The sequence below is a fragment of the Halyomorpha halys genome, unplaced genomic scaffold (assembly GCF_000696795.3).
Source record: "Halyomorpha halys isolate HHAL.00 unplaced genomic scaffold, Hhal_1.1 Scaffold848.1, whole genome shotgun sequence".
NCBI classification, from domain to species: Eukaryota; Metazoa; Arthropoda; class Insecta; order Hemiptera; family Pentatomidae; genus Halyomorpha; species Halyomorpha halys.
Window position 1 is genome coordinate 106,858 of NW_027115347.1, and position 10,445 is coordinate 117,302.

General features: G+C 34.8%; 1 protein-coding gene across 3 annotated transcripts in view; it reads right to left on the reverse strand.

Annotated features, from left to right (window-relative positions):
- Positions 1 to 10,445, reverse strand: part of LOC106686610 (transmembrane protein 62) — a 53,064-nt gene that overhangs the window by 31,439 nt on the left and 11,180 nt on the right. For all 3 annotated transcript variants that reach the window (XM_067052410.1, XM_014429999.3, XM_024362797.2), the window contains exon 11: positions 2,431 to 2,549. In XM_067052410.1, the coding sequence (XP_066908511.1) occupies positions 2,431 to 2,549 (119 nt within the window). The remainder of the gene's footprint in view (positions 1 to 2,430; positions 2,550 to 10,445) is intronic.

Below are 10,445 nucleotides of genomic sequence, written 5' to 3' on the forward strand. Positions count from 1 at the left end.
AATACTACATTAGAACATAGCGGTTATCAACCTCTATGAATTTTTTTTTTTTAAATCCTCTTAACCTTAGCTATAGCATTCCATGAAATAGGTTTTCATGGATAAAATAAAATTTTTACAAAAAAAAAAAAACTTTTTAATACTTCAATTTAAATTAAATGAAGAGAAATATTTGGGATTCATTTTCGGAGCTGGGAGAGTAGAGAGAAAGATGTTTTCTTCAACCTGTTCCAGAAGAAATAGACGATACTGATGGGACTGATACTGATGCTCAAGGTGATTTACATGGCCAAGTCGATGTGGATAAGGCAGTACAGTCTGATTTATTTGGAGCATTTGGAGAACAAACTATTAATACCAATGGAGAAAGAATTCTGGATACATTCATAGGTACCTGATTGTAGCAGACACACTTTTCCCACACAAAGATACCCAAAAATTTACAAGAGAAGAAAAGTAGTGATGAAAAATCAATAATAGACTATTTTCTCATCCAGAGAGATTTCCAAAGAGACCTAATGGACTGTAGAGTAAAGAGTGGCTTTGAAATTGGGTCCGATCATTACTTGTATAATTATATTATATACAGTGTGGACCAACAAAAGTAAACAAAAACAGAAGAAAGAAGTATTTGAGCAAGTTATATTCTACAGACTAAGAGAAGAATAAGAAATCATTCGATATATAAGGAGGAAATTAAAATGATGACTCGGGTCAGTTATACTACATGGGATAGTGATGACATTGCTACTCGTTGGAATGCCATTAATAAAAATAATTGTTACTGGAAGGAAGAGTAAGCCTTAGTAGAAAAGTGATGGAGAGATGGAAGGAACACTTCTAAGAGTTGTTACAAGGAGACAGTGTGGAAAAAAGGACACCTCTGGGCCTAGTCCAGTTGAATGAAGAGGACTATATAAGTGTGGAAAAATCAAGTAGAAGCGATGGAATCCCTGAAGAATGGTAAGTCTGCGAGATACGATATCATGCCAGAAATGATAAATGATGTAGTACCTATTACATACAGTTTGGAAGTAAAATAAAACCCCAAAATAATAGGAGATTGCCATAATTGTTCCTGATGAATGGAGTATGGTCCGGGTGTGGTAAAAAAAAAGTCAAATAGTAAATGATTATACTATTTTTATTGAGCCAACGTTTCACCCCACGTTGCAGGGCTTTGTCAGGGCTGTTTTGAGGTGAGTCAAAGTCATTAATGGGACTTTGACTCCCGTCAAAACAGCCCTGCAACTTGGAGCCAAACGTTGGCTCAATAAAAATAGTATAATAATTTACTATTTGAGTTTTTTTGACCGAACCCGGACCATATTCCATTCATCTATACACATGGTCAATCAATAATTTTCCAGTATTCCATAATTGTTCCTATTTACAAAAATAAAGGGGACAATAAAAAATGTAAAAACCACAGAGGCATTTCAATTCTCCGCACACCTAGGAAACTGTATTAAAAAATTCTGGAGGGAAGAATGTGGAGTCAGATTAAATGGAAGATTAGTGAAGAACAATATAGGTTTGGGAACCAAAGAAGTACCCAAGACTTAATATTCTCCAAGAGGCAGGTTACTGAGAAAGTGTTGGATAAGAGCAAGGAATTTTCAGCATGTCTTGTTGATCTCAAAAAGGCATCTGGCAGGAAAGAAAGAAAGTTCATCATCAGTGCCTTGGAAGAAACATTGTTAGGACAGGAAATAGCCTTTCCAAAGCATTTGAAACAAAATTAGGGAACGGTAAAGGTTGTTCATTGCTGCTCTAGTCCTTGATATGGTATTCAAAAGAGAGGAGGAAAGGCTCAATACTGCAGTGCAATAGACGTAAACCTGTTTTTGAAAACTCAGAAAGTAGTATGGTCATAGTAAATGGTATTTTTATAGTAATTCTAAAAGTTATTCAATTCCCTAAAAAAAAAATTCAAATTAGAGCTACATTTGTAAAGATGTGGTTTCTTGAATTTCAAACTCAAGTTTTCATAGTACTAACAATTGTTTTATTATTTAGAAATTTATGCATCTCATTCAATATTGTAACATACCAATATGTGTAAATTTCATTCCAAGGTATGTATAAATAAGATAAGGATAATTAAATTGTGGAATAAGAAAAACTAAATAAATAAACATAATCTTCGTTGGGCCAATATTAATGCAAACACAGCAAACAATTATTGCATTGGTCTTAGCAAGTGGCAAGGAAATTCATTGGAATGGACGCATCAGATATTTTATAGCTGCTAATAACACTATCACAATTCTTGCATCATGAAGAAATCAACATCAAGGTGTAACAGATAATATCGTTAATGTTGATAACATTTTGATCCTTACTGTTCACATCAGATTATTATAAACATTGCTATTTCAAACAAAAATGTCAATAACACGTAATATTAAAATAATAACAATCAGTTACCTGTATTAAGGCGTAGACATATGGGAAAGTGTCTGTGATAAAGGTACCATTAACAAATATTCCCCATAGGAATATCAAACCATAATGGCCTTCGACAAGCTCAGCAATAGCCCATGGTCCTATTAATTAAAAAGCATAAATTTAAATTAAAAAAAAAATGTTCATGCTGAGGGTATATGCTTGTTCTAATAACAACTTTTGAATATCATCAAATAGGCAGGCATAAGTGGGGCACATATTTTGAAATGGTAAAACCGTGCTCAGCATGCTCCAGTCAGTTTGATGATAGTCAAAAACGATTCTTGGATTAAACCTCATATTTTAAAAATAAAAAATGTGGTGTGTAATCACAATTTTCTCTTAGCCCCCTATTTTGAGCTGAAATAAGATTGATCACAATAGCCAGACTATTTAATAACTATACTTTTATATAAAAAGATTGATTACACTAGCCAAACTATACTATGCTATACTATCCTATGCTATACTATCCTATGCTATACTATACTATGCTATACTATACTTATATACTACTAGCTGACCTGGCAATGCTTCACTATTGCTATATTTGAGGATGTATATAGGTTTAATAAATAGGATTAATAATGATAATTGATAATTAATTATAAATGTATGTATGTTGTTCATTGTTGCTTAGAGATGTAAAACCTTCTGGTCATCAACGCCTGTGGTATGGTATTATGACGAAGCTACAAACACAATAATAAAAAATTTAATAATAAATAATAAAAATAATTTAAAAAAAAACCAAATAAATAAAATTAAAAAAAACAAAACAATAAAAATGAAAATCGAAGAGGAGTTATAATATAGGAAGAAGGCGATGTGCTTTTAAAAAATTAAACACTAATGAAACTTAGGTTCCTAGTCTGTGAGAGCTTCTGATAAAATTGGGGTCAGTCCTATCCTGTTTATTGTTGGCAAATGGTGAGTACATTCTTCAAAAATATGTTTGATCGTGAAAATGGACTGACAATATTTGTACGTTGGAGGTGGAAGTTTTCTGATCAGGTGAGAGTGAGTGAGGAGAGTATGACCTATTCTCAAGCAGGTTAGAGCAACTTCCTCCCTGCAGCTGTTGCGGTAGGAAGTCGACCATGGTTTTACTGATCTTTTAATTTACTCGGAAAACTTTCATCCCACTTAGCCTGCCATCTTTCTAATATTTGTAATTTAAGGGTTGTACTGAGTTCAGATGGGGTAAGAACAGCGGTGCCTCGGCCACGGAGCGTGAGTGCCTCTGCGGCAGCTTTGTCTGCGAGCTCGTTACCAACAGTGCCAATGTGGTTTGGAGCCCAATGAATGTATGTATTTAGTTAAATTAAACATATCGGTATACTTTGTTAACATAATGTGATCCAATATATGTGATGACATTCGTTTTTAGCATCTCATGAAAGAAAGGTTGAAATAAATGGCATATCGGTTGGTATCATCGATATACACTGTAAATTTGAGGATTATATTTAATAAATAAAATCAATAGTTTCTTAAAGTTTATAATTTAGGTCATGGCCGCTAATGCAGAACAGTGTTCGCATTGCTCTGCCTTTGTTACCTTTTCATCTCGGCATTCTTTTAAAGCCAGCTGTTAAATTTTGTGAACAGTGTGTTTATAAACAGGAGAACATTTTTAAGTTCACGGATAGTGAGGTGAGAGCCAAATTGTTAGCAATTATAAGTTATAAATTAGTGATTGTTTAGCACAGCTGACTCAGGTAGCCGGTAATTCCCCTTAGGGGGTCTTATCTTATTGAACTATTCATGGTCAAGGCCCTGTATACCAACAGTACAGTCTCCAGCGGGTCCTGAGTTCGAATTCATTGACTTTTTTTTTTTTAACTGATATTGTTGAGTCAGTCATTCACAGGTATATGTATATATATATGTTGTTGTTTTTTTTCTTTTCTCTGTCTTTTTGTTTTGTTTTTTTATCTGGAGATTTTTTTTTTCTTTTTTTTTTTTAATATATTTTTTCTATTCTTATATCCAATAACAAATATACATATATATTTTTTCTTTGTGCGTGTCTTATTTGTACGCATCATGTATAAACATTTATATACATTATATATTGATTTGTATCCTCTATGATGTCAACATAAGTGTATATCACTTTCTTTTAACGATTTGACGTCATGTTACTTTTAGCTTATTTATTTTGACTTATTTTAACCCATTTATTTATTTATAATCTTTTTATTACTTAAAACTATATTGTAGGGAGTAATAGGGATAGAGATATTGCGATGTAAGTGCATGTATGCATGTCTTTTGGTTTTTTTGCTGCAATATTATTTATTTTAATATCCATGAATTTTAACTGTATTTTAGTAATTTACTTATTTATTTTAACATATAAGAATTTTAATTGTATTTTAATCAATTATTTTAACGATGCACGTGCAGGGTAATCTTGGATGGGAAAAAGAATAAATAAAAAGGAAAGAAGTAAAAGTTAGAAAGAATAAAAACGAATGAAGATGAATATGAAATCAAAGAAAAAATAGAAGTGGGTCAGACGGTATGGGTTCTGAGGACAGGAGGGACAGTTCAAGAGGCAGTTGTCTCTCTGATGTCTGTGGCTACTATGATGTGGGTGGTGAAAAGGACTTTGTAAAAGTAGAATGGCCAGATGCAGACAGGGTAGTTTTAGGAAAGACTATCTCCATTGAAGATGTTTTTCCTCGTCCACCGAAAGCCCAAGGCAGCATCATGGTGGTGGGCGGCGAACAACAAGACAAAAGCCCAAGCCCTCAGGATAAGGTTTGTCCTATATGTGGACTCTCATTATCTCTATTATCTCTATATCTCTTTTAAGGGTGAAAGAGGACTCGGAACCCATATCGCAAAGAAGCATCCCAGGGAGGCTAATAATAACACACTGAAGGGAATAATAAGGTAACAGGTCCTAAAAATGGAGAGGATGAAAAATCTAAAATAAAGGAAGATATTGAAAAATGGTCTGCTTCAAAAGCCTACATGAACAAAATACCACAAATACTGCGGATTTTGAAGAGGCCGTAGGCAAGTTTCTAATATTTCTAAAGACAATCAATATGGAACTGCCAGGCCCCCAGCACCTAGCCATCAAATTTTACAAAATGAGGAAGAAAAATAAATCTAATATGGCGGACAAAGGTGCTGGAAAAGTATCAAATCCGCAGAGGGCCAATAAAGCAGACCGAAGTCGTCGGCAAGAACAATATCAGTACGATGTTGCACAATACAACTATTACAATAGAAGGAAAAAAGTAGTGCAAAATATCACGAATGCCGACGCTCCTAAGCAATGTCCCTTAAAGGTGGCTGAAATTGAGAAGTATTATAAGACCCTTTTTGAAAGCGAAAATCTCTGTAAGCGTGTGGAGTATGAAGAACAGGCCCTGATGCCGAATTTGATCTCAGTAGAAACTGAATCAATAAAGAAAGCCATAAAATCTACCTCTTTAGATACATCGCTGGGGCCGGATGGTGTTTTAATCCGCACAATAAAGTTCTTTAATATAGCCCATATAATTAAGAGAATTACGGAGATAATGCTGAAGGTGGCCGATGTACCAGAACCACTTGGGGGAGTTCACGATTTTGATATATAAAGGCAAAGGAGATGCAAATGATGTATCATCCTGGAGGGCGATTACGATATATTCAATCGTGCGCCGAACTATTGAGAAGGTGCTTGACTATGAACTTAGAAAACAGGTCACCTACCACAAAAATCAAAGGGGTTTTATAAAGGGCCTTCTGGGAGTGCTCGTCAACGCGAGTATTATCGATGCAATTTTGAAGGATGCAAGCAGTAAGAAAAGTAATTGCGCGGTGGTATTTCTCGACGTTGTTGGTGCTTTTGACAATCTTGGCCATGATCATATTGTGAGCTCACTGAAGGCGAGGGGTGTGTCGCCAGATCTTAGAAATGTGATTTCAGCTCTCCTTACAACAAACAACACCAAAATAAATGTAGGTGCCCATTCAACAAGCCAAATCAGAGTAAAGCGTGGAGTACCTCATGGCGGCCCCTTGTCGTCGTCACTATTCAACCTGGGCATAGACCATCGATACCGTGACCTGTGTGAGCAAAACTTTGTAAGTAAATATGGATATAAGCTCAATAGTGACCAAAGTTGTGTGGTCCTCACAGGGTTCGCGGATGACTAGGCGGTTTCAGCGTGCAACAAGGTTCCTGTGGAAAGAGTTACTGATAGCGTACAGAGGACATTCAAAGAAATCGGTTTGGTATTGAATCCTCAAAAGAGTGTGGGCATCATCATAAATAAAGGAGAGCTGGAATTGATGAAGCTCTCCATCGAGAACAGAGATAGCATTCTAACAATGAAAGAAGGCGACACTATAAAATATTTAGGATGCACATTCTCGGGAGAGCTACAGTTCAACGAGGATTCGGTGACAAAGTTGAATAAGAATCTGGATAAGCTCGTCACCTCGTGCTTGCAGCACCCGAGCAGAAGGTCAACATTGTCAACCAATATGTGTTCCCAGGTCTTACATATCCTCTCCTAACTGCTCCCCTCACAAAGCTACGTCCTGAAATCCTGGATGGCATCGACACAATGATTCGCAGAAGTGTTAAAGCCATTATAGGGCTCCCTGCGAACACCTCCACGGCAATGTTGTATGCTCCGAGGAGATACAGAGGTCTAGGCTTGATCCGCTGCCAATGGGAGGCTCCCCTTCAACACAGGTCCATTGCTCAGCAGTGTCAAATGTACCCGATGCTCTGTTCCAGTCCACTTTCGATTGTTCAGCCGAGATTGCTGAATGTGCCGATAGACTGGGCGTTGATCAGGGGCATCGGAGTGTGAAAGCTCTACGACAGACGCTACGTGAAAGTGTGTTTGAGGAATGGACTAATTGCAGGTGGCAAGGCATTGGAGTACGCCATTTCAAAGAGACCCCGAGAGCAAATAAGTTTATATACGATAAAAAAATACTTACAGGCTCTAAATGGTCCAATGCCCTGAAATTTAATATAAATTATGCACCCCTACGTGGAGCCCCAGGTGTCAGTGGACAGGATAGAGAAGTTGGGTCCCTCTGTCGCAAATGCAACAGAGAGCCAGAAACACCAGCACATGTGCTGGGGAAATACTCCAACAACTCCCTCCTTATAACACACCTACATCATAGAGTGAAATATGAGTTAATGAAGCTCCTAAAAGAAAGAGATTTTGCCTGCTTTAACGAGGTCTACTGTGTAGATACAGATGGATCCACAAGATATGCGGATATAGTTGTTTTTCCTAAGAAGGGGAAATCAACAATCATTCTGGATCCCACCTTGAGATATGAAAATAACGACCTTCACCAGGGAAAAGAAGGAAATCTACGATAAATGTATCCCTATCCTCAAGGAGAAGTTCCGTGAGGGCTTCAGAGAACGAGACTTCAATGTGAGAGGCCTCTGGTTTGGAGCCCGTGGAACGATTCCCAACACAACTAGGAGCTTCATGGAGGAACTCGGGGTCGATGTCCGGGACGTGGCTAGGATGACAGAGAATATACTTGACTCTCTGGGAATCATCCACCACCACATGCATGGAAATTAATGAGTAGGGGAGTTATCCAGTGGAGGGATGGCATGCATGCATCGCATATCTAATTTGTTGTTTTATTTATTTATTACTTTATTATTTTTAATATTTTAATATTTGTTATATAGGGAAATTTGTTGATAAAATGAAATAAGGGTTGTGAAATGGAAGGGAAAGAATAAATTGAAAAACTTGTATTTAGTTTGTAGACTGGAATTAATTGTAAAAGAAAACTGTGAAAAAAAAAATGTTATCTTTCTATTATATTATATCATTTAAAAATATGTAATTTATATATGTCCGATCACGGATTGATCAGTGTAATGTGGCAACCCGATGTATTTGGGCAGCATGAATGAATAAATTCCTTTCTCTTCTCTTTTAGTTAAAATTAAAAATTTTGAAATACTTTATTATTATGCTTTGGTATCATAAATTGAATAATTACATGCCATAAAGTTGCAATCATAATTATTTTTTAAAAATATTAATAGCTTCAACATTACTCAACCAATTTACACCATATTTTGGAGTAGTTAAGTAAGTAAAGATAATAATAAGTAACATTAAGATTTAGTGACATATATAGTTTTGAAAACAAAAACTCTCACTGTGCTTCAATATTATTACTATATCTAAACAACAGAACCAAAGAGTTGTAAAGTATTTTTTAGCAATAAAAAAAAGTCCACTAATTCATTTTATTACATTAATATCTCAATTTTCTTCAAAATATTTTATCTTCGCGAATTCAGGGATTTCATTATCTCTAAACCTTCTGATGACGAAATCGAACATTTTGAAAACAAAATGCACGTAAAACACACCGAATGACATATGGAAGTATGGTAAACGATTTTTTAGTAGAGAAAATTGGTATTTAAAAAAAAATGCAAGTAAATGGGTCCAGTAATAACAAAGTCTATCGAGGACAAAGATTCGACAGCTCTCTTTTATATATACAGATAGAGAAGAGAATATGTGATAAGACGGTGGCCATGTTTACGTATTTGAAAACGACAAACTTTGCGGTATCATCATTAATACTGGTCCAATTTTGGTGATTTTTTTTCTTCTTTGAGGCAATTGTATTTTCCATGTATATACTACCTAAAATATAAATAGTTTTTAAATCAGAACTCTTCCGGTGCCACATAATTTTCAAAATATTGAAAAAAATCATACGGAATTACTGTACAAATTGCGGTAAAAGATTTTTTAGGAGTGAAACAAAGCTGATATTAGTTTTCAGCAGCTCGAGAAACCCCTATATACGAATTGTCGGAAAAATGGGAAAATAAAATTTTTTAGTCCGAAATTTTCACCCTACATCGCCTTAGATTTCTTTTTAAAAATCCAAAAAATGGAAACAACTTCAATACTGCTCGACTAATGTACACCAACCTTGGCAGTTTTTTAGAGCTCCAAAAGCTGCACCAAAAGGCACAAAGTGGATCTAATTAAACAAATTAGAACCGGAGATATAAAATAAAACGTGAGAATTTTATCCCCTTATTTGAAACCCACATTTTCTCCTCAAAAAAGCACCAAATTTAACTTTTGTCGATTTCGGCTATAAGAGCAGACATTCAGCTTTCCAACAGTTCTATTAACATGACAATCGGATAAAAGGGAGTGGAGTTATTAACGATTATGTGAAAAATAGTCGATGGAGGAAAAAAAAATGTAGGGATGGAATTGAAGTGAAAAATGAATGATTTTTAATTTCTTCCAAAAATAGTAATTAGTACTTTGGGACAACCCTAAAAACGAATATGGTTTTCTTTTTTCTAAAAAAAATTTACTTAACTAAAAAACTACTTTACTCCGAGCCTTATGCTTAATTTTGTTCATAAATTTTTTTCTGCTCAAAAATCTCATGATTTCATCATATTTAAACCTTCCCATGGCGGAATGGGACATATAGCAAAAAGCCCCACATAAATTGGTCCAGTAATAACCAAGTCTATCGAGGACAAAGATTCAACAGCTCTCTTTTAAATATATAGAGATATATTATATACTACTATACTATAACTATAACTTTATTTAAAAAGATTGATCACACTAGCCAAACTATATAATAACCATGCTTTTATATAAAAAGATTGATAACACTAGCCAAACTATTTAATAACTATACTTTTTTGTATTACACGTTTTTAATAATCTTCCATTACCTTGTATAGTTTATATGTTGGACATAACTATTTATAAAATCTTTGGTTCTCCAACGGTATATATCTACATTACTACTCTCATTTACAAAAAAGGGTTTTGAAGCTATAATTTGTTTTTCTATTATCTCCTTAAATTAACTATCACAGGGTTTCATATTTTATATTTATTCATTTTCAATGACTAGTAAGAATGTGAGATGGATAATTATTTCAAATAAAGAAAATTAAAGGTATTTAAGAGGATGATTTTTTAAAATAT